Source organism: Sebastes fasciatus, chromosome 11 (genome assembly GCF_043250625.1).
Source record: "Sebastes fasciatus isolate fSebFas1 chromosome 11, fSebFas1.pri, whole genome shotgun sequence".
NCBI classification, from domain to species: domain Eukaryota; kingdom Metazoa; phylum Chordata; class Actinopteri; order Perciformes; family Sebastidae; genus Sebastes; species Sebastes fasciatus.
In genome coordinates this window covers 2,326,729-2,352,614 of record NC_133805.1, presented here as the reverse complement: position 1 = coordinate 2,352,614, position 25,886 = coordinate 2,326,729, and the positions used below count along the sequence as shown (strand labels likewise).

The following is a 25,886-nucleotide window of genomic DNA, read 5'->3' as shown; positions in this document are numbered from 1 at the left end:
AAGGAAAGGGAGAGAGAAGGGTGCTAACTAAACCCCTTGACCCTTAACTTTTGATCTCACTGGTGGTGACTTTGTGGAGAGCATTATGAGTTGTTTTTGCGTTCCAGTGTGGACGGAGATATTTAGTGAAACGAAGGTCATGTGGACAGATTGTTTTAAACGGAGAGGATCAGTTTTTAGAAACATCTGTATAGGTGTGGACAGGGCCCAAAGCTGAGACTGAGAGTACTGAGCGCTGAAATCAAGCTGTAGTTCCTGGAATGATTGTTTAACCAGAGTGGATGGTTGTAACTGTCGTTGTGTTATTTATGTGAGAAAGGCTGCAGAGCGGAAACCCACACAGCCGGTCTGCTGCAGGAAAGGAAGTGTTGATTCTCTGTCAACAGTTTTTTTATGAGTCCTAATAACCACTGAGAACAGATTCATATCTGCTGCTGTACACACTCATCAACTCCTCTTCCTCTCTGCAGCTCTTTGTCTTTCCTCTTGTTGTCTGGAAGCTTTTTTTCCACCGGGCCGTCCATCAACTGTTAACGTCTGCTTGGTCTCTTAAACCATCTGGTTGGAGGACCGTGGTCGTGCAAATAGATTATTGTTCAGGTTCAGCAGCTCTAAATGCTTTTTGATCAAATAGTCATAGAAGTGAGGAGCTCCAGGAGCTGAACTCAGGAACTAAATCAGGAGCTTTAGATTGTTCCTGAGAGCATTTTCACAGCACAAAGAACTGTGAAATATAAACCATTTAAAAGCAGAAGCTATGTTGTTGTGTCATTATTTGCAGTGAATTATTATTGATGCATATTAACAACATGCTCAATATTGAGTCAGTTGTTCTGTTTGTTACAGTGCAGCAAGTTTCTTTCATTTTTAATTAAATCCACATCAAATATGTTCAATGAAATGATTTACAGTTCGTCTCAACTAGAAAATAAAACTAGTCCCAAGTTAAATTTAACATTCAGCCTTCATCCTGACTGATGGAGCCGATGTGTCATCATTTTATAGCAGTTGTAGCTTCAAAGCAGCTCTGCTGTTTGTTCATGTGTGTAAACAACAGTGTCATCAGCGTAGAGCAAACGTCTCAAACTCAAGGCCCGTGGGCCGAATCCAGAATTTTATGTGGCCCGCGAGAGCTTGCAAAGAATATCATTTGCTTATCATACAATTCTATGCTGCATTACAGAAGTACGGTGTCCATAAACTACATGTCCCACAATGCATCTCGATTTTGTTACCTGCGCACTGAAGCGTCTCAGTATCAGCCGTTTCCAGCAGCGGCACTCTAGCAGAGTGATGTGGTCGCCAAAATGTCCAAGAAGAATGTTTGTGTGAATATATGCGTACAGGAAACAGCTGAACATTCAAGTGTGCACCCTTGGTCTCACTACTGAAAAACAGTTTAGGGCAGAGGGATATGTCGCAAGGTGTTTTAACTCCTTAGTGAATCAGGAAGGGAAATGTTGGTGTGTGGCCTGGGGGTATGTGTGTGTGCGTTGCCCACCATCAGTGATGGCTACTCCGTCACATTGTTATACCATCGTTCTGCCGCTCTCAACTGTGACCAAAAAAAACATTTTGATCTTTGATGGATGAGTAATGATGAGGGTTTCTTAATCTCATAAATTCATGGGTTCTATGTTATAATAACACATAGAAATGTGAGTGTGTGTGTGTCCACATTCAGTATTTTTGTGTCTACGTACACGCATATATATCGATGCACAAGCATGTGTTTTTTATTACTGAACTCATTTTGTCTGCTTGTCTGCTTGCAATAATTTTTCCTAGACTTCTGCTTTCAGAGCTAGTTATTAATTAAGTTATTACTAAAAACCAATAATAATCGAATGAAGAGGCAATTATGTAATATGATAAAGAGTAGATATATTTATATAGTCTTACAGTTACAACCGGCCCTTTGAGGGCAAACATAATGCTGATGTGGCCCGGGATGAAATTGAGTTTGACAGCCCTGGTGTAGAGGTTTACATCCACACTGACACAGTTATAAAAGGGGGTCAGCACTGAACCTGGTGGGACACCCACACCTACTGACTTGTATAGAAGAGCTGTGTGTATATATTTGCTCTTTGTTCAGCTTTGTTGTCATTGTTTAGCTGTATGCTTATATTCATGTCTTCCTTGTTCTTTAGTTTAGTTCATGTGTGAAGGGACAGAGCTAATTAATAAATACACATGGTATAAACAATGCCAGAATTAGTCAAAAGGCTATTTTTCATCTGCTGTTCCTGGCCAAGGTGTTACAGAAGGTATCCTAAAATACATCAGAACAAAAACATAAAACAGGACATGCAGTTTAAAAGTTGTAAAAGGACACACAGTTGTTAAAAGCAGTAGAAACAGTAGTGACATTTATACATATAAAACGACATTACAGACAAGCAGGACATCTAGATAGAAGCAGCAAAAAGAGAGTTTAGTGCTGACATGTATTAATCATCCATTGTTTTAATTGGGTACTGAAAGATCTATAGGTGTTTAGTTGTCTGATATGAATTGTAATTATATTCCACTCTCTTGGCGCTGTGTGAAAGTGTATTCAGAGCTACTAAAAAACAGAGTCACATTACTTGTAGGTGTCAACAAACACGGCCGACGACGTTGATTCTGTTTCTGATTATTTGCTATGAAGCGAAACTGAAATCCACGAACACAAGTATGTTTATAACACACAGAGACTTTATTGAGAATGTTACACTGAATGAATTTGACAAAAATCTGACTCTGTATAATGTATTAAAAAGAAACACAAGAACAGAAAAACACTGTAAACAATCAAATATCTACCAGACAGCTAATGATTCATCTTAATGTTCTATTATTATACAAGTCACAATTAAAAGTGGAAATAAACAGCATCAAAATAACACTACACAGAATTTATACTGAGGAACTGTAAATATATGTGTGTGTGTGTGTGTGTGTGTGTGTGTGGATTTATGTTTTTAGGATGACAGTATCTAACCTGCATAAAAAGATTTTAAAACATGCGAGAGGTCCCGGGTTCAAATCCCGGACGAGCCCCCAATTTGTCACAACCTGGCTTTCAAGGCCATGACAAATAGGAAGACACACCGTGGTGACGATAAAATCAATTAATCTATTTAACAAAAGTAGATTAAATTATGCAGAACAAAAGGATTAAAAGGTATGGAGTGTGAATATCAGTAGTATCAGTAGTGTAAGGTGTGCATTGAGAATATAAATGGTGTGTGCATGTTGTAAAATGTATAAAACAAGCAAATGATTAACCGAGGAGAACCTAAGGCCGCCACATGCCCAGCGATGGTGTCTGCGGGGAAAGAGAGAGAGAGAATGAGTCATGAGCCTAGGCTTTATAGGCTGGGAACACTGGGCCCAGGTGTTCCCAGAAGGCCCTAATGGCAGGTTAACAGGAACCCTACTATATAGGCGACAGCAGGGGTCGCCTCAACGTCATCATTGATATTTGTGAATAGTGATCAAAGTGATGAATGAGATGAATTGATGAGATTTGATGGTGAGAAAAGGCCAGTCAGTCAGCATGTGTGCAGTTGGTGGACGGTCCCTTGTTTCTGAGGATCATCAGCAGAGAGAGTCCACAGCAGTACACCAGACTCTTCACTATCAGCACTGTGTACAGCACACAGAGCAGCTTCACCTTGCACTGAGACTGGAAGGACACTGACACACACAGACAGACACACAGACACTTTAAATGATAGCATTGAAAATAAAAGGTGAAGTGCTGAAGGAAACATGGTGGTTGAAGGAGAGGCAGCAGGTGATCTTACAGTCAGCTGGCAGGTATGCTGGAACCTCTGAAACACAAAAGGAGTGACATGTTAAGAGTTGCAGTGAGAAATGTCAGTCCTCTGCTCCTCTGCTCTCTTTGACAGCGTCTCCACATGAAGCTGAATCACTGCTGAACACAGTCAGCGAGCCTTCATTACCTTGTTCTGCTGGGGCCTCCACTGTGCCCCCCTCGTGGTGGACGTAGCAGCGGTATTTATACGTGTTCTCTCGCTGACGGATCAGCAAGATGGCGGCGGTGCGTCCCGGCTCTCTGAGCTCCAGCTGCTCTCCCTCAGCAGGGGGCAGCTCCTCCAGAGGACCGTTGTCCTTTCGTCTTTTCCAGGAGAACTGGACCAGAGGAGGAAACATGGCTGAGGCCAGACACAGCAGGGAGCTCTTCCCCTCCAGGTGGGCTCTGGATGCTGCTGGGTACACGCTCACCACGGGCTTCACTACCGGCTCATCTGAAGGTTGACAGCAGCAACAAGCAGCACAGACACACATTGACACAGTCAGCTTACAGCACTGCACTGCATTCAGTGTGATCCTGGAAACTACATGTACTGTGATCACTAAACTACTCAGAGTTCACTACATACAGTCTACTGTATTCAGCTTCATATGGAACACACTCAGCATCTAATGGCAGCATGGGTTACAGAGCCGGTCCTGACCAATCTGGTGCCATAGGAAAGAGATCAGCCGGTGCCTCTCGCATCGCAGCCCATTCCACCACCAACCATTGTGATCATACACTCACACAGAAACTACAGAGCTTCATGTTTTGACATTAAGCGATGCAGATCACGCTCAAGAGAAACTGTGTAGCTCAAAATGATGGGGGGTGATGCTGCAGGCCACCCAGAAAATACAGCCTATTTAATACACTATGTACTGATGATGTTGTGGGCTTTTTGTTATGTTTTGAAATAATAGTATTAAAATAATATTAGTAAAAAATAGTAAAAGTTATAAATTTAGATTTTTTTGTCTTCCCTCAATCGGGGCTCCCCTCTGGATAAAAGGAGACCCAGCATTCAGCTATACCACCTATGCCGCGGGCCGGCTCTGATGGGTTATATGGGGACAAAAGAACATTATTTATTTAATAACTCTTTATTTCTATGTACAAACTTCATTCACTATAATTTCACAATAATTTGAAATTTGATTTCCTATATTAGGGATAATATACATATAATAAATAACATATTTACCTTCACATAGAATAGAGAAAAGTATAATTTTAAAGATTACAAAACATAAAACATATTATATTTTTACCACTGTACATTTTACTCTAATTGCTAAACAAAACTATAAAAATATCAATAATTTATAATTTTTTTAATCTTTTATACACAACTACAATGACGTGTTGAGATATATGACATGTGAATACAAAATGCTATTTAAAATAAGATAAAACCTTATTGATCCCACTGGGGAAATTTAAATATAATATAATAACTTAATACACATATTATAATAAATTACTTATTACTACCACCATATACATCACTGTAATGGTTTAAGAAATAAATCAGTTCATCAATAATTTAATTACTTTCTTCATAACAAATTTAACCGAACCTTTAAAATAAATTATAGATTCACTTTCAAGTGAAATAGAGTTGTAATTTTTAAGATTATAATACGTATAATTTTAGTATAAAATATTATAAATAGTAAATAAATGTAGTATAATTTTCATAGTATATTATGAAATTGACATATAATATAATATAATATAATATAATATAACAGGATTTGATGATATTAAATGAAAGAATTATGAAAACAATTTTCCTTTCATTTCTCATTAACTTAATACACATATTATAAGAAAATTAAACATTTATCTTCACATAAAACACAATTATAAATTTAACTATTATAATATAGACCATATAACATATTTACCATCATATTCTTTATTCTAATTTCTAAAGACACAAAAATACGTTAATACATTAACATATTTCATAAGAATCTTAATTTTTATACAAAACTACAATGATATTTTAATAAATAATATAATATGATATAATATAATATAATATAATATAAAATAATATAATAGGAGATGAGTTTTTTATTCCTTTCACGTTAACTTAATACACATATTATAATAAATTACATACCACCACATATATCACTGAAATTACGAAATAAATAAATTAGTACATCAACAATTGAATTATTACTTTTTACTTACTTTTTTCATAACAATGTTAACTTAACTTTTTAAATACATTTTTTATTTACCTCCAAGTAAAATTGAGTGGTAATTTTAAAAATTTCAATTTGATTACATATATATTTATATGTCTTATTATCTAATATCTTATTGATCCCCATGGGGAAATTAACAAGTAATATAATATAATATAATATTAATGTTAATTATTCGTATTAACTCTAATAGAGGAAAACAATTTTCCATTCCTTACCCAAATACACATATTATAATTAATTAAACATTTATCTTCATATAAATTACAATTGTAAATTTAATTATAATATATATAACATATCAAATATTTACCATCATATACTTTACTCTAATTACTGAAGAAGCACAAATACATCAATAGTTTTTAATGTTTTTCATATCAATTTTAGCTTTTATACACGACTACCGTCATACGTTAGATCAAATGTTAAACAGTAATATAATATAATATAATACATAGTATTTACCACCATTTATTTTGTACTACATGAGGTATATTTTGCCATTTAAAAATGATTTATTAATTTTCTATACAACATATTTAAAGTTATTTACTTTTTATATTTCAACCTTTTTCTCTATAAATCAGTTTAATCTGCAGAAATAAAGAATAACTTGAGTTGTTCAGTGAGATTTAAACATCGTTTCAGCAATTATGAACCTTTTTAATGTAACAACAGCTGCATGGCTGCAAGAACTCACTACTAATGATGAAAAAACTAACTCATTAAAACACATTTTCAACTTGTTCAATAAAACAACTGAAGGAAGATGAATGTTTGTTCTTACCTGTTACATACAGTTTAGTTCCAGAGCCAAAGATGTCGTATCCTCGTCCTCCTCCTCCCACAGTGAAACAGAGTAATACAAAAACCTGTCTGCTGTTGAGCGTGTCAGCTGAGGTGAACGAGTCCAAATGATGAAGCAGAATGATATTTCAGCTCCATGATGTGTTCCTCTAATGTTCATATTAACATGACTGTCTCTTCTTTTATTGTCTTTTTAGACACACTAGCAGAGTGTCTCCGTGGATCGTTGGTTCACACGTTCATGTTCCTCAGAGGATGAATCCTACTGACTTTGGTCAGGTTTTATCCAGCACCATCATCAGGTCACATTTTAAATTGTCCATTACTTTGATTTATGACGTCTGTGCATCAAATGACAGGACGCTTGGTGACACAGCCAGTGTGTGTTGAACTGTAGTCTTGTTTTCATTTGGAGCACAAAGAGTTGGTCTGGAAGGCTTTTATTGTGAAGGAGACACAGGAAGTGTTTGCATTAAGAGCAGATCAGCATTGTGAGGAGGAATGGACTTTATTCCTGCAGCAGGTCAAAGCAGAGGATTTGAATCTTCATCATAATGATGAAGCTTGTTGTTGTCTTCATCATTTTGATCATTTTGTTTTAATGTATGTTTTTAATCAGACGCTGCTTTTCAAAAAGGACTTCTTGATGTTTTGATCCATTCATTAGTCTGATGTCTTTAAATGATTTCATCCTTGTGCCTCTGTGCCACTAGTTTGTCCTCACTGTGTGGAACAACAATAAACCTGCTGCAATATCTGATAGAAATATGAATGAATATCAAATCTAATGAATCCCTCAGTTCAGTGTGTGTGTGACTGTGGCTGAGATGGAGGTGAAATATGTGAACCTGGGCTGTGGTTTACTGCTCTCTTCCTGTCACAACCACTGTTTGACATCTGTTCCTCTGATGGTTTTTGTACAGGCTGCAGGCATCATTTATCACTGTGGAGAGCTATATAACAGGAGCAGTAGTAGGAGGCTGAATGATTGAGTTTAACCTTCTGGATCTCCAACTCACAGCCGTTCTGTTTATTCACAGCTGAGAAATCATCTTTCTGAGGATGATTGAAACCTGAATATATTGTACCATCTCTCTTATTAATATAAAGAATCACTGTGAATGTTTCTGTGTCTCTCTTCTGGTACCAGAATACATAATTATCATCACACTGTTCAGTTCGACAGCTGAAGGAAACTTTTCCACCAACTCTCCTGGTCAATGTTAAATCATCCTGAATCAGCTCTGCTGCCATGGCAACCAGCGCTGTAGAGAGACAGACAGGTAGATGGAGGTGAGTGTGACAGTGTTTGTTACAGGTGGACTTTGTTGGCTCCTGATTGGCTGGAAACACTCACCTGAACACAGACAGCACAGAGCAGCAGCTGGGAGGAAAAGCATTGTGTGCAGTGGTGTTTCCTCTGGTGAACCTGGGGAGAAGTGGCGCTCTGATGCAGCTGAGGCCAAACAAGGACGAGCTGTGAGATCAGACGAGGGCCACGTGGTTCCTGAAGGCTCCTCACACCTCCCATCAGCCCCTGCGGTGGACAGATAACGCTGCTGTCTGACAACTGCAGACATGTTGACTCGTCCTAGAAGGAAAAGCAAAGTTACTACTAACGTACTAAAAATAAAGATTAGAACAGTTACAGGAGTTTATTGTGGAATAGTTTAGAAAGGAAACATATTTTATTTTGTTTCTTTCTTTCATTTTCAGTGTTTAAGAGTAATAAGCTAAAGTCACTCGCCTATAAACCTGCTTTGGTTTGTCTGTATTCTAAAGTACTGAATCATTGTTTAATTTTTTTATTAGGGCTGTCAATCAATTAAAATATTTAATCGCGATTAATCACACATATTTTATCTGTTCTAAATGAACCTTAAAGGGAGATTAGACAAGTATTTAATACTCTTATCAACATGGGAGTGGACAAATATGCTGCTTTATGGAAATGTATGAATATATTTATTCTCACTGGTACTTATGTGTAATGTTTATGTAGTATATGTACTTACCTATGTGTAATAAAATACATAGAAATACATAAATAAATAAATAAATAAATAAATAAATAAATAAATAAATAAATAAAGACATAAATAAATAAATGTAAAAAATAAAAATTGAAAGGAAAAATAAATAAATATAAAAAATGGAAAATAAAAAATAAATATAAAAAAGAATGGAAAATAAAAAATAGATAAATAAATGGAATAAAATGAAAATGGAATAGATAAAAAATAAATAAATAGATAGATAGATAGATAGATAGATAGATAGATAGATAGATAGATAGATAGATAGATAGATAGATAGATAGATAGATAGATAGATAAATAACTAAATGTGAAAAATGGAAATCAATTAACAACACAAAACAATGATAAATATTGTCCAGAAACCCTCACTGGTACTGCATTTAGCATAAAAAAATATGCGAAATAAAAAATAATTTTCGATTAATTGTGAATAACTATTTTAATCAATTGGCAGCCCTAGTATAATTAAATGTGTTTTTTTTGGAGAATCTTAATAAATTAGTTTTGGTATAACCTGAATCTATTAACTGAAGCTATTTTGTGAAATGAATAAAATCTACTTCCTCCCCCTATTATTATTATTATTATTATTATTATTATTATTATTATTATTATTATTATTATTATCATTATTATTATTATTATTATTATTATTATTATTATTATTATTATTATTATTATTATTATCATTATTATTATTATTATTATTAGTAGTAGTAGTAGTAGTAATAGTATTATTAGTATATAAAGTATAGTTTTCTTCATTCAAAATAAAAAGACAAACACAAGTTTGTTTTTTTGCTTATTTAATGTTTCCTGAGTTATTTTTTAATTGTTGTTCTATAACTCTGAACAGTTTGAAGACAGACAACATCTTGTAGCTTCATCAGCAGACTAACATGTGTGACATCATCCACATGATGCTGATGATGCTGATGATGGTCGCCATGAGAACCACAGTGACATCTCGTGGATAAAAACACACACAGCAGCCTAAAACCTTTTGTCTGTTCCTCAAAGAACTTTTATCTTGTGACACAAGTTTCTTTTTTTATCTCCTTCTGTTCAGTGATCTCATTTGTGTTCAGATTCATGCATTTCATTTTCTCCTTTTGTACGTTTTCATGCTAACATGTCGAGAAGGAGGTTAAATAACGCTCCAAACTTACATTTTCAAAGGGGTCCCTTGACCTCTGACCTCCAGATGTGTGAATGTAAATGGGTTTTATGGGTACCCACGAGTCTCCCCTTTACAGACATGCCCACTTTATGATAATCACATGCAGTATAAATGATAGTTTATTCTATTCTAAAATGGTGTGTTTGAATATTTCTGCATGCTGGGGTCCCTACACAGTGTTGAATTACATTAATTGGGTCTCACTGTAAATGTGTATATTAGATGCTGAGAGTCAAAGCTAACGTACGTAGCACACCTCGACATTTATCTGACATATTAGCAAACATGTCATTTCCACAACACGTCCTTAAAGACATTAAACATTAAAATTACAATATATAAAACAACATATTTTATATTTTTTGTTTATGAAGACTGACATCTATGTCTACATTTTTCAGAGTGTAGAGAAAATCATGAAATCCCTTTTTTTAAATATATATATATATATATATATATATATATATATATATTAACAATGATGCACAGAGCTTGATGAAAATGAATTTAAATGTCTTAAAAATATTGTAGAAATTTAAAAAAGCAAAAAGTATAAAATTAACATTATTGTAATGTTGCAATACATTTAGTGATAAAAAACATTAAATTAATAAACATGTTACAGATTAAAATCTTATATGTGATTTTGTGTACCTGTTTATATTTATTAATACTCTGATGGTTAAAATTAAAATCCATAGAGGTTGATTTTTTTTCATATACTTTATAAAATTATATTTTATATATTTATAAAAGTGACTGTAGTTGCAGAAACACCCATATACAGTATATATATATAGTTGGACATTTACACTGTAATAAGTGTATTAGAGATGAAATAAAATAAAACAAATATGAAATGTATCTGGGATCTTTGCTGTGATTCATGTATTTGAATGTGTATTTATGTATTTGAATGTTTCCAGTATTGTTCTTTGAATCTTTCTTCTTCTTCTATTTCTTCTGCACATTTTTTGGACTCTAACTACTTCTGCATACTTTGAGCTTCAGAAAGCATTCAAATATCAAAATATTCAGCTCTTTAAAAACATTAGTAATGTATCTTTTTTCATTCATAACTGTCATATTTTCAGAATTATTGAACATATTTCATCCAAAATTTCCCATTCAAATGAACAGGAGACATATTCAGAATTTAAACATTAACTACTCATTCATACTTTCACCTAGAAACACCATTCAAACTTTAAAATGTTCCACATCTTCCATAGATTATGATTCTTATTCAACTTTTTAAATATTTAACTTTGTTTGGACCTCAGTAAAAGTGCCCTTCTCAGACTTTTACATTAGTGTGTATTGCGCTGGCTAGAGTGGTGACATCACTACCTAGAGTGGAGAGGAGCTTTAAAATCTACTGTAAAAAAAAAAACATTTTAAACTCACTCTCATTCCCACAATTTTCACTCTTTATACATATTTTTTTCATAGAAATGTGTGAAATCTTGTGCTGGTCGCAGACATATTACTATGGAATCAGTCGGACTTTCACGTTTGGCTCTAAATGCCTGGAAGTGACCAGAAGTCCAAGCGTCAGCCCCATAGAGAGCCATGTTAATGTGACCAGTACAAGCAACCTGTGCTGAGGTGGAGGCTCAGAAGAGGGAAGCTGTCACATGATGTTTGATGGACAGTGACACAGTGATGAAGATGAAGTCATGTGTTATTGGTGTGAAATGGTGTTGAAGGTAAATAACTGTGTGAAGGATATGTGTAAAACATGACACAGTGTTTATTATATGGGTGGTATTATATTCTTTGGTGCTTGCTGTCATTTCCCTTTTCCCAGTTCATTCTAGCTGAATGTCCCAGTTGCCCTGAGTTGATTGGAGGTTCTTCAGATCACCTGTTGTGCAGGTGTGAGGACTGATGGCTCCTAATGAACAAGTGAGAGCAGCTTTGGTGCATTTCCTCTCTCAACGTTTCTGATTGAGGGGGATTGTCAATGTTCTGAAAGCAGCTGGAGTAAATATTAAAGAGCACCTTTCCACCAGGTTACCTGCATCAGAACGGCCGCAGGCTTTATCTGCTTTATTGGTTCATATCCGTTGAAACTTCCTTTATACACATTTGTCTCTCATTGAAGAGGCATTTTTTCATTGTGACATTTGTTTGTAACTGGTAAATATTTCTGTATTATGTGGTTGGGAACTGGCTCTTCTTCCTGATCAACTGAAATCTGGGGAATCAACACCGCCACAGTTTGATCATCGTCACCATGAAACACTGCTGGAAGAATGACAACATGTCAGCAGACAAACATGTGAGACATCACACGTCTGTTTAGCGTCTCAGAGAGGTGTCACACCAATAAATGAGCTCTTCCAACTCAGCTGTGTGACACATTTCAAACTGAACTTGATCACATGGTGGATTTCTGTGTTTGCTGCTGGCTCTGACATTAAACATGATGGAGAAAGAGCTCCACCCTGTGGTTAGTGGGAGGAAGTGCAAGGGTATCCAGGTGATGCTGCTGATGGTCGCCATGACAACCACAGTGACATCTACTGGATAAAAAAACACACAGCAGTAAATGGATCACTGGTATTATTGTTCATATTTCTAAAAAGTAATTCATGGACTATTTCTACTGCAGCTAATACAACACAGTAAATTATACTATTACTAATATCACCACTACTTCTAGTTGTATGTGTGGAGCAGACAAACCAGAGGTCTGTACTACGAAGTGAGTTCAACATCTCCAGAGTATCTTCTGGTTATCTGGCTTCACTAACTCTAACAACAGAGATCTCACTAAACGGTCCTACGAAGCTGGTCATCAACTCAGTAAATCAACCCAGAGGTTCTCAGTCTGGCTGTGATTCACATGAACGGGGAGGTGTTTACAGCATCTGACCAATCACAGACATGGACAAGACCACAGACATGGACAAGACCACAGACAGGCAGACAGACAGACAGACAGACAGACAGACAGAGAGACAGACAGAGAGACAGAGAGACAGACAGAGAGACAGACAGACAGACAGAGAGACAGACAGACAGACAGGCAGACAGACAGACAGACAGACAGACAGACAGACAGACAGACAGACAGACAGACACATTTAACAAAGGAAGAGTAAATTATATGAGACAGACATGAAGAAGTTAAACTCTTAATCCAGACTAACATTAACTCAGTTGAAGCTGCTAAATGCAGGAAGAACAGCTGGTGAAAGAAAAAACTCCAGATGTGTGAATAAACTAACAGATTTATTAATTTAACGGAACACTCAGAAGTCAGATATACTCGTCTAGATATAAAAAGTGTTTAAGAGAATAATAGATGAATGGATTACTCATCTTTTTACTCTGTGTAACATGTGTCGTCTATCATTATTTAACCTTCTCTCAGCTGTGTCCTCTCTGGAGGTCTGAAACAGACTCAAGAGCAAGTTAAGAAATAGAAATCAAAGCGGTAAACACCCACAGCATGAATCCAGCTGTCCTTCCTGCATCTGTCAGGTTAAACTGTGTTGTTTTTAGTCTGGATTATGATTTAAACTTCTTCATGTGTGTGTGATATTATCATACAATCACCACACTGAGCTCTGATTGGTCAGCAGGGGGTGCTTTTATACGAGTTGATCTCTGATCTGGAACATAACCTGCTCCTTCAGCATCAGTTACCATGGTGATCTACCTGGTAAGAAGTGATCCACCTCCGTAGGACGGAAAACCCTGAAGTTACCTCGATAACCACAAATCCTGCTTCGTAGTCCAGACCTCTGGACTCCTTAGTTATTGTCCTCAGTGACTTTAACAACTGTAATGATGATGATATTCAGAGATTACAGAATGTTGTTAATGGTATGACAATTAAGGGTAAAACAGACAAACCTGATGTACAACAGGGAAAGTTTATCCAAACTAGGAACAGGGAGCCTGATGTACGAGCCAAAGCAGCTCTAGAGTTGGTACACACAGATCTAGCGGGACCAATAGACCCAGAGTCCAGAGACGGGTATAGGTTCACGTTATCATTCACTGATGACTATTCCAGTGCAGTAGTTGTGTATTTTCTAAAACAGAAGAGTGACACAGTGCAAGCAACAGAGAAGTTTCTTGCTGATACTTCCCCATAGAAAGATTCATCAGGTCTGACCATGGTGCAGAATTCACAGGAAGGAATCACCAGGCACTACTCAGCAGAAATGGGATCAGACATGAGACTTCAGCACCGTACTCGCCACACCAGAATGGTACTGCTGAGCGAAGTTGGCGCACCCTGTTTGACGTGGCTAGGTGTATGCTAATAGAGAGCGAGTTGTCAAAGGAGTTATGGACCTATGCAGTGCAGACAGCAGCTGTAGTGAGGAACAGATGCTTTAACAACACAAAACAGACACCTTACTTAATGCTGACAGGCAGACGGCCTAACATTTCCAGGATGCAAACCTTTGGGTCAGTGTGTTATGCCTATAAACAGAACAAGAGAAAGCTAGACTCAAGGTGTGAGAAGGGAATCTTTGTCGGTTACAACAAGAATAGCCCGGCCTACTTGGTCTACTGTCCTGACAGTGGGAAAGTGCAAAAGCACAGACTGGTGAAGTTTGTGACCAAAACAGTTGCAGAGCGACAGACACAGACTGAGATGACACCTGATGAGGATGATTTTGAGGCGCAGAACAGAGCTAACCAGACCGGGCTGAACACTGATGTGAGTCCAGGACGGGGCCAGGTTCCAGTAATTGTGCCTGAGGTGAGCAGCCCAACACAGATAAGTGAGACTAACCATGAGTCTACAAGATAGCCTTCTAGAGAGAGGAAGAAGCCAGGTTATTTAAGTGAATATGTGTCTGGCGAGGAGAGTGATGATCAGGTGCTGACTAACATAGATTATTGTTACAGATTAATGTGCAATGTTCCCTTAACATTCAGGGAAGCTGTAACTTCATCTAACTCAAAGGAGTGGCTTGATGCGATGGACGATGAAATTCAATCGCTGAGAGAAAATGACACATTTACCTTAACCAACTTGCCTGAGGGTAAGAAAGCAGTGGGGGGTAGATGGGTGTATGCAATCAAGAACAATGTTGATGGATCTGACAAATACAAGGCACGATATGTAGCCAGAGGATACAGCCAAAAGATGGGTGTGGACTATGAGGAGACATTTTCTCCTACTGCTAACCTGACCAGTATCAGAGTGTTGAAGCAAAAAGCTGCACAGGAAAACCTGATTTGACATCAGATGGATGTCCAAACTGCCTATCTACATGCACCAATAGATTGTGAGATTTACATTTACCTTTTTCAGACATTGTTTAGACTTTTTTTTTTTTTCAAACTTTTTTTTTCCAACATTTTTAAAACTTTTTTTAAGACATTTTTTTCAGACTTTTTCTTCAGACGTTTTTCAGACATTTCTTTGGACAGTTTTTGGACCTTTTTTTCGAACATTTTTTAGACTTTTTATATTTTTTTGGACAAAAGCCCTCACACATTCACACATCTGGAGGTCAGAGGTCAAGGGACCCCTTTGAAAATGGCCATGACAGTTTTTCCTCGCCAAGATTTAGTGTAAGTTTGGAGCGTTATTTAACCTCCTTCTCGACATGTTAGCATGAAAATGTACAAAAGGAGAAAATGAAATGCATGAATCTGAACACAAATGAGATCACTGAACAGAAGGAGATAAAAAAAAGAAACTTGTGTCACAAGATAAAAGTTCTTTGAGGAACAGACAAAAGGTTTTAGGCTGCTGTGTGTGTTTTTATCCACGAGATGTCACTGTGGTTCTCATGGCGACCATCATCAGCATCATCAGCATCATGTGGATGATGTCACACATGTTAGTCTGCTGATGAAGCTGCAAGATGTTGTCTGTCTTCAAACTGTTCAGAGTTATAGAACAACAATTAAAAAATAACTCAGAAAACGTTAAATAAGGAAAAATAATTATTTTGAATGAAGAAAACTATACTTTATATACTACTACTAGTAGTAGTACTACTACTACTACTACTAATAATACTACTAATAATAATAATAATAATAATAATAATAATAATAATAATAATGATAATTGGAGAGGAAGTACATTTTATTCATTTCCCAAAATAGCTTCAGTTAATAAATTCAGATTATACCAAAACTAAATTATTCAGATTGTCCAAATATATAAATATATTTAATTAAACTAGGGCAATCGATCAAAATAGTTATTCACAAATAATCGAAAATATGTTTTTATTTTGCATATTTATTTATGCTAAATGCAGTACCTGTGAGGGTTTCTGGAAAATGTTTGTCATTGTTTTTTGTTGTTAGTTGATCTCCATTTTTCATATTTATTTATTTATCTATCTATTTATTTATTTTTTATCTATTCCATTTTCATTTTTTCCATTTATTTATCTATTTTGTATTTTCCATTCTTATTTTTATATTTATTTTTGATTTTTTTTAATTTTTTTATGTTTATTTATTTATTATTTTTTCCTTTCAATTGTTATTTTTTATAGTTAATTATCTATCTGTTTATTTATTTTTTATATTTATTTATTTATGTATTTCTATATATTTTATTATACATAAGTAAGTACATATACTACATATACATACACATTACACAAAAATACCTGTGAGGGTTTATGGACAATGTTTGTCATTCTTTTGTGATGTTAATTGATTTCCATTTATTTATTTATTTATTTGTTTATTTATTTATTTATTTTTTCCTTTCAATTTTTATTTTTTATATATGTATTTTTTATCCGTTTATTTATTTGTTTATATTTATGTATGTATTTATATATTGTATTATACATAGGTAAGTACATATATTACATATACATTACACATAAGCACCAGTGAGAGTTTCTGGACAATATCTGTCATTGTTTTGTTAATTGATTTCCAATAATAAATATATTCATACATGTTCATAAAGCAGCATATTTGTCCACTCCCATGATGATAAGAGTATTAAATACTTGACTAATCTCCCTTTAAGGTTCATTTAGAACAGATCAAATTGTGATTAAATATTTTAATTGATTGACAGCCCTAATAAAAGAATAAAACAATGATTCAGTACTTTAGAATACAGACAAACCAAAGCAGGTTTATAGGCGAGTGACTTTAGCTTATTACTCTTAAACACTGAAAATGAAAGAAAGAAACAAAATAAAATATGTTTCCTTTCTAAACTATTCCACAATAAACTCCTGTAACTGTTCTAATCTTTATTTTTAGTACGTTAGTAGTAACTTTGCTTTTCCTTCTAGGACGAGTCAACATGTCTGCAGTTGTCAGACAGCAGCGTTATCTGTCCACCGCAGGGGCTGATGGGAGGTGTGAGGAGCCTTCAGGAACCACGTGGCCCTCGTCTGATCTCACAGCTCGTCCTTGTTTGGCCTCAGCTGCATCAGAGCGCCACTTCTCCCCAGGTTCACCAGAGGAAACACCACTGCACACAATGCTTTTCCTCCCAGCTGCTGCTCTGTGCTGTCTGTGTTCAGGTGAGTGTTTCCAGCCAATCAGGAGCCAACAAAGTCCACCTGTAACAAACACTGTCACACTCACCTCCATCTACCTGTCTGTCTCTCTACAGCGCTGGTTGCCATGGCAGCAGACCTGATTCAGGATGATTTAACATTGACCAGGAGAGTTGGTGGAAAAGTTTCCTTCAGCTGTCGAACTGACCAGTGTAACAGTTATGTATACTGGTACCAGAAGAGAGACACAGAAACATTCACACTGATTCTGCTTATTGATAAGAGAGATGGTGGAATATATTCAGGTTACAATCATCCTCAGAAAGATGATTTCTCAGCTGTGAATAAACAGAACGGCTGTGAGTTGGAGATCCAGAAGGTTAAACTCAATCATTCAGCCTCCTACTACTGCTCCTGTTATATAGCTCTCCACAGTGATACATGATGCCTGCAGCCTGTACAAAAACCATCAGAGGAACAGATGTCAAACAGTGGTTGTGACAGGAAGAGAGCAGTAAACCACAGCCCAGGTTCACATATTTCACCTCCATCTCAGCCACAGTCACACACACACTGAACTGAGGGATTCATTAGATTTGATATTCATTCATATTTCTATCAGATATTGCAGCAGGTTTATTGTTGTTCCACTCAGTGAGGACAAACTAGTGGCACAGAGGCACAAGGATGAAATCATTTAAAGACATCAGACTAATAAACGGGATCAGTCCTCACTTATGTTGCTTAATGAAAATGAGAGACAAGATCCTGACCGACATATATCTATTTTAAGTTTTCAACCAGTCTTACTTATTTGGGCATCAAAATAGTACCTCAAGAAAATATAGCCTTAATAAATTACGACCTTATAATGGATTCAACATTCAAATGTATAGAAAGATGGAAGCCTCTGCCTATTTCTCTGACAGGGAGAATAAACATATTAAAGATGAGCATATTACCTAAATTCACAAATGGATTTCAACATATCCCTTTGGCACCACGGAAGGAATGTTTGTGAGAATTACGTCTCTCATTACAAAATGTATTTGGAATAAGAAGTGTCCTAGAGTTCGCTTGTCTCTGTTGTATCTTCCATTTGACACAGGGGGGTTGAAGTGCCCCATCTTTATTGGTATTATCTGGCTGCACAGCTGAGAACTATAATGTTCTATTTCTCTATTGCAGATACTCCATCATGGGTGGATATAGACGTGTGTGCCGTTCAGATACCATTAAATCTGTATCTGTACTCAGCCACTCCAAAACATCTAAGAGCTCAAACTACCCACCCCATAGTGCTTCATATGATTAATGTCTGGTACGAGGTAAAGAAATATATGAATACAGCTAACTCCTTGTCACAATATAGTCCCATTTGGGGAATGTTTCCTTCAAACCAGGCAAGCTGGATGCTGGATTCCAGTTATGGGCAAAGAAAGGGCTAAGTAAAATACCTGACCTTTATAAAGAAGAGGTTCTAATGACCTTTGAGGAACTCTCTCTAGTACATAACATCCCACAGAAGCATTTCTTTAAATATGTGCAATGGAGAAGTTGTATCTCCTCTATGCAGAACCAGTCATTAGTAATTCCTGCACTTTCATCCTTAGAAGAAATGATTACCAAAAACTGCAATAGTAATGTTTTAAGTTCATTAATATACATCTGGCTTGCATCTGGCTCCAAGGAGACCTCAATATCCAAACTTGACGCATGGAGGTGGATTTAAAGGAGGACGTCTCAGATAATAATTGGAACACAGTCTTCAAGGAGACTCAGACACAAACAGCCAACACTAATTTGAAGCTACTTCAATACAACTGGTTGATGCAGACTTATATAACCCCTGTCAAACTGAATAGATAGAACAGTAATATACCTGACACTTGCTTTAAATGTAATGAGGCTCAAGGAACACTTATACATTGCATTTGGGAGTGTGACAAAATGAAGAAATTCTGGAGGGAGGTGATCAATAAAATCAGGATCATTGTGTCTGTAAACATTCCACTAGACCTCCAAATGATATTGCTACATCTGTACCCATCAGATCTCAATCTGAGAACCAGAGAATGTAAATGTATTGATTTAGCTATATTGCAGGCAAAACCAATGATTGCTTTTAACTGGAAGAAATCCGACGCACCTACATCGGACGCTTGGATTAAAAATATACACAATGTATGTCAATGGAGAGGATAACATATACCTTGAAAAACAAACTGTGTGTTTACGAGGAAATATGGAAATCATTTACTGATTTCATAAAGTAGTGATATTGGAGAGCTTCTACAGGAGGAATAATTAAGATAGGATACGTACAAATTGACAATAGTGGTAGACCCTCAGAAGGGAATGAACTCTTGTTTTTGAAAATCTTTTTATTTTATTTATTATTTATTTTCTACATATTTATTTTCTGTTTATGTATCTTCATTTTGTTAAAGGTGCCATTTAACTGTTTAACTGTATGATTGATACTGTGAAGCTGTGTATTGATTTTGGCCCTGTGAGAAAGAGAACAGTAAAGAGAGAACGGGTGGGTGGGTGTGTGGGGGATGTTATGTTTGTTAAAGTAAATCCTGTAGTGAATATATTGCATAACAAAAAAAACAATAAAGACATTGTTAAAAAAAAATGAATGGGATCAAAACATCAAGAAGTCCTTTTTGAAAAGCAGCGTCTGATTAAAAACATACATTAAAACAACATGATCAAAATGATGAAGACAACAACAAGCTTCATCATTATGATGAAGATTCAAATCCTCTGCTTTGACCTGCTGCAGGAATAAAGTCCATTCCTCCTCACAATGCTGATCTGCTCTTAATGCAAACACTTCCTGTGTCTCCTTCACAATAAAAGCCTTCCAGACCAACTCTTTGTGCTCCAAATGAAAACAAGACTACAGTTCAACACACACTGGCTGTGTCACCAAGCGTCCTGTCATTTGATGCACAGACGTCATAAATCAAAGTAATGGACAATTTAAAATGTGACCTGATGATGGTGCTGGATAAAACCTGACCAAAGTCAGTAGGATTCATCCTCTGAGGAACATGAACGTGTGAACCAACGATCCACGGAGACACTCTGCTAGTGTGTCTAAAAAGACAATAAAAGAAGAGACAGTCATGTTAATATGAACATTAGAGGAACACATCATGGAGCTGAAATATCATTCTGCTTCATCATTTGGACTCGTTCACCTCAGCTGACACGCTCAACAGCAGACAGGTTTTTGTATTACTCTGTTTCACTGTGGGAGGAGAGAGGATCTTTGTCTCTGGAACTAAACTTTATGTAACAGGTAAGAACAAACATTCATCTTCCTTCAGTTGTTTTATTGAACAAGTTGAAAATGTGTTTTAATGAGTTAGTTTTTTCATCATTAGTAGTGAGTTCTTGCAGCCATGCAGCTGTTACATTAAAAAGGTTCATAATTGCTGAAACGATGTTTAAATCTCACTGAACAACTCAAGTTATTCTTTATTTCTGCAGATTAAACTGATTTATAGAGAAAAAGGTTGAAATATAAAAAGCGAATAACTTTAAACATGTTGTATAGAAAATTAATAAATCATCTTTAAATGGCAAAATATACCTCATGTAGTACAAAGTAAATGGTGGTAAATACTATGTATTATATTATATTATATTATATTATATTATATTATATGATATTATATTATATTATATTATATTATATTATATTATATTATATTACTGTTTAACATTTGATCTAACGTATCATGGTAGTCGTGTATAAAAGCTAAAATTGTTATGAAAAACATTAAAAACTATTGATGTATTTGTGCTTCTTTAGTAATTAGAGTAAAGTATATGATGGTAAATATTTGATATGTTATATATATTATAATAGTTAAATTTACAATTGTAATTTATGTGAAGATAAATGATTAATTAATTATAATATGTGTAAGGAATGGAAAATAGTTTTTCTCTATTAGAGTTAATACGAATAATTAACATTATATTATATTATATTATATTACTTGTCAATTTCCCCATGGGGATCAATAAGATATTAGATAATAAGACATATAAATATAAATGTAATAGATATTGAAATTTTTAAAATTACCACTCAATTTTACTTGGAGGTAAATAAAAAATGTATTTAAAAAGTTAAGTTAACATTGTTATGAAAAAAGTAAGTAAAAAGTAATAATTCAATAATTGATGTACTGATTTGTTTCTTTAATAATTACAGTGATGTATATGTTGGTATGTAATTTATTATAAAATGTGTATTAAGTTAACGTGAAAGGAACAAAAAACTCTCATCTCATATTATATTATATTATATTATATTATATTATATTGTATTATATTATATTATATTGTATATTATATTATATTATATTAAATTCACCAGGGGGATCAATAAGGTTTTATCTTATTTTAAATAGCAGTTTTTATTCACATGTCACATATCTTAACACGTCATTGTAGTTGTGTATAAAAGTTAAACAAAAAAAAATATTGATGCATTTATAGTTTTGTTTAGCAATTAGAGTAATCTATACAGTGTTAAATATTTTACATGTTTTATGTATTGTAATCTTTAAAATGACACTTGTCTCTATTTCATGTGAAGGACAATATGTATATGTGTGTATGATATTAAACACTATTTAATATGAGTCAGGAAATGTATCTTGAAAAGCGAATAACTTTAAATATGTTGAATAGAAAATTAATAAATCATTTTTAAATGACAAAATATACCTCGTAGTAAAAAGTAAATGGTGGTAAATACTATGTATTATGTAATATATCAAATTATATTATATTATCTTATATTATATTATATTATATTATATTATATTATATTATATATTAAAATATCATTGTAGTTTTGTATAAAAATTAAGATTGTTATGAAATATGTTAAAATTTACTGACGTATTTTTGTGTCTTTAGAAATTAGAATAAAGAATATGATGGTAAATATGTTATATGGTCTATATTATAATAATTAAATTTATAATTGTGTTTTATCTGAAGATAAATGTTTAATTTATTATAATATGTGTATTAAGTTACTGAGAAATTAAAGGAAAATTGTTTTCATAATTCTTTCTTTTAATATCATCAAATCCTGTTATATTATATTATATTATATTATATGTCAATTACATAATATATATATACTATGAAAATTATACTGCATTTATTTACTATTTATACTATTTTATACTAATTTATACTAAAATTATACGTATTATAATCTTAAAAATTACAACTCTATTTCACTTGAAAGTGAATCTATAATTTATTTTAAAAGTTCAGTTAAATTTGTTATGAAGAAAGTAATTAAATTATTGATGTACTGATTTATTTCTTAAACCATTACTGTGATGTATATGGTGGTAGTAATAAATAATTTATTATAATATGTGTATTAAGTTATTATATTATATTTAAATTTCCCCAGGGGGATCAATAAGCTTTTATCTTATTTTAAATAGCATTTTGTATTCACATGTCATATATCTTAACACGTCATTGTAGTTGTGTATAAAAGTTAAAAAAATATTTAAAAAACACTATTGATGTATTTATAGGTTTGTTGCTATACTATACAGTGGTAAAATATATACAGTATTATGATCTATGTATTGTAATCTATAAAATGGCACCTGACTCTATTCTATGTGAAGGTAACTATGTTATTTATTATATGTATATTATCCCTAATATAGGAAATAAAATTTCTAATTATTGTGAAATTATAGTGAATGAAGTTTGTATATAGAAATAAATAATTATTAAATAGATAATGTTCTTTTGTCCCCATATAACCCATCAGAGCCGGCCCGCGGCATAGGTGGTATAGCTGAATGCTGGGTCTCCTTTTATCCAGAGGGGAGCCTCGATTGAGGGAAGACAAACAAATCTAAATTCATAACTTTAACTATTTTTTACTAATATTATTTTAATACTATTATTACAAAACATAACAAAAAGCCCACAACATCATCAGTACATAGTGTATTAAATAGGCTGTATTTTCTGGGTGGCCTGCAGCATCACCCCCCATCATTTTGAGCTACACAGTTTTTCTTGAGTGTGATCTGCATCGCTTAATGTCAAAACATGAAGCTCTGTAGTTTCTGTGTGAGTGTATGAACACAATGGTTGGTGGTGGAATGGGCTGCGATGCGAGAGGCACCGGCTGATCTCTTTCCTATGGCACCAGATTGGTCAGGACCGGCTCTGTAACCCATGCTGCCATTAGATGCTGAGTGTGTTCCATATGAAGCTGAATACAGTAGACTGTATGTAGTGAACTCTGAGTAGTTTAGTGATCACAGTCCATGTAGTTTCCAGGATCACACTGAATGCAGTGCAGTGCTGTAAGCTGACTGTGTCAATGTGTGTCTGTGCTGCTTGTTGCCGCTGTCAACCTTCAGATGAGCCGGTAGTGAAGCCCGTGGTGAGCGTGTACCCAGCAGCATCCAGAGCCCACCTGGAGGGGAAGAGCTCCCTGCTGTGTCTGGCCTCAGCCATGTTTCCTCCTCTGGTCCAGTTCTCCTGGAAAAGACGAAAGGACAACGGTCCTCTGGAGGAGCTGCCCCCTGCTGAGGGAGAGCAGCTGGAGCTCAGAGAGCCGGGACGCACCGCCGGCATCTTGCTGATCCGTCAGCCAGAGAACAGCACGTATAAATACCGCTGCTACGTCCACCACGAGGGGGGCACAGTGGAGGCCCCAGCAGAACAAGGTAATGAAGGCTCGCTGACTGTGTTCAGCAGTGATTCAGCTTCATGTGGAGACGCTGTCAAAGAGAGCAGAGGAGCAGAGGACTGACATTTCTCACTGCAACTCCAAACATGTCACTCCTTTTGTGTTTCAGAGGTTCCAGCTCCAGCAGCCTCCTGTCCTCCAGAGAGAGAGCCAGCACACCTGCCAGCTCTGCAGCAAGCTGACTGTAAGATCACCTGCTGCCTCTCCTTCAACCACCATGTTTCCTTCAGCACTTCACCTTTTATTTTCAATGCTATCATTTAAAGTGTCTGTGTGTCTGTCTGTGTGTGTCAGTGTCCTTCCAGTCTCAGTGCAAGGTGAAGCTGCTCTGTGTGCTGTACACAGTGCTGATAGTGAAGAGTCTGGTGTACTGCTGTGGACTCTCTCTGCTGATGATCCTCAGAAACAAGGGACCGTCCACCAACTGCACACATGCTGACTGACTGGCCTTTTCTCACCATCAAATCTCATCAATTCATCTCATTCATCACTTTGATCACTATTCACAAATATCAATGATGACGTTGAGGCGACCCCTGCTGTCGCCTATATAGTAGGGTTCCTGTTAACCTGCCATTAGGGCCTTCTGGGAACACCTGGGCCCAGTGTTCCCAGCCTATAAAGCCTAGGCTCATGACTCATTCTCTCTCTCTCTTTCCCTACAGACACCATCGCTGGGCATGTGGCGGCCTTAGGTTCTCCTTGGTTAATCTTTTGCTTGTTTTATACATTTTACAACATGCACACACCATTTATATTCTCAATGCACACCTTACCCTACTGATACTACTGATATTCACACTCCATACCTTTTAATCCTTTTGTTCTGCATAATTTAATCTACTTTTGTTAAATAGATTAATTGATTTTATCGTCACCACGGTGTGTCTTCCTATTTGTCATGGCCTTGAGAGCCAGGTTGTGATAAATTGGGGGCTCGTAAAACCTTTTTTGTTTGATACTGTCAACCTAAAAATATAAATTCATACACACACACACACACACACACACACACACACACACACACACACACACACACACACACACACACACACACACACACACACACACATTTATATTTGCAGTTCCTCAGTATAAATTCTGTGTAGTGTTATTTTGATGCTGTTTATTTCCACTTTTAATTGTGACTTGTATAATAATAGAACATTAAGATGAATCATTAGCTGTCTGGTAGATATTTGATTGTTTACAGTGTTTTTCTGTTCTTGTGTTTCTTTTTAATACATTATACAGATTCAGATTTGTCAAATTCATTCAGTGTAACATTCTCAATAAAGTGTCTGTGTATTATAAACATACTTGTGTTTATGTCTAAATCCTTTGACCCTTAACTTGTGATCTCACTGGTGGTGACTTTGTGGAGAACATTTAGAGTCATTTTTGCGTTCGAGTGTGGACGGATATATTTAGTAAAATGAAGGTCATGTGGACAGATTGTTTTAAATTACATTTTTAAAAACTGCGGTTACTTCGTATCTGTGTGGACGTGTAAAACGGAGCGTTTGGGAAACGATGGCGTCCTCTCCTCATTTAGCACCCATTGCTGCTTTGTGTAATGAGCG

General features: G+C 35.4%; 1 protein-coding gene and 1 gene segment (V, D, J or C); one reads left to right on the top strand and one right to left on the bottom strand.

Moving 5' to 3' along the window:
- Positions 1–3,852: 3,852 nt before the first annotated feature.
- Positions 3,853–4,523, bottom strand: LOC141776378 (immunoglobulin lambda constant 6-like). The segment is given in 1 exon segment: positions 3,853–4,523. A coding segment is annotated over 1 exon segment (432 nt).
- A 7,964-nt stretch (positions 4,524–12,487) lies between these two features.
- Positions 12,488–25,128, top strand: LOC141776589 (uncharacterized). Its single transcript, XM_074650293.1, has 7 exons — positions 12,488–12,577; positions 14,172–14,288; positions 14,516–14,788; positions 20,706–20,841; positions 23,972–24,280; positions 24,413–24,487; positions 24,598–25,128. The coding sequence occupies exons 1-7, from the start codon at positions 12,488–12,490 to the stop codon at positions 24,744–24,746; spliced, it is 1,149 nt and encodes a 382-aa protein (XP_074506394.1). The 3' UTR covers positions 24,747–25,128.
- Positions 25,129–25,886: the final 758 nt, after the last annotated feature.

Bases quoted from the DNA above. Each gene is read 5' to 3' on its own strand.
- LOC141776589 (XM_074650293.1), top strand. From the start codon at position 12,488: ATGATGGAGAAAGAGCTCCACCCTGTGGTTAGTGGGAGGAAGTGCAAG. The intron at 14,789-20,705 runs GTGAGCAGCCCA...TCATGGAGCTGA, and splicing joins TTCCAGTAATTGTGCCTGAG to AATATCATTCTGCTTCATCA. The intron at 24,281-24,412 runs GTAATGAAGGCT...TTTGTGTTTCAG, and splicing joins GGAGGCCCCAGCAGAACAAG to AGGTTCCAGCTCCAGCAGCC.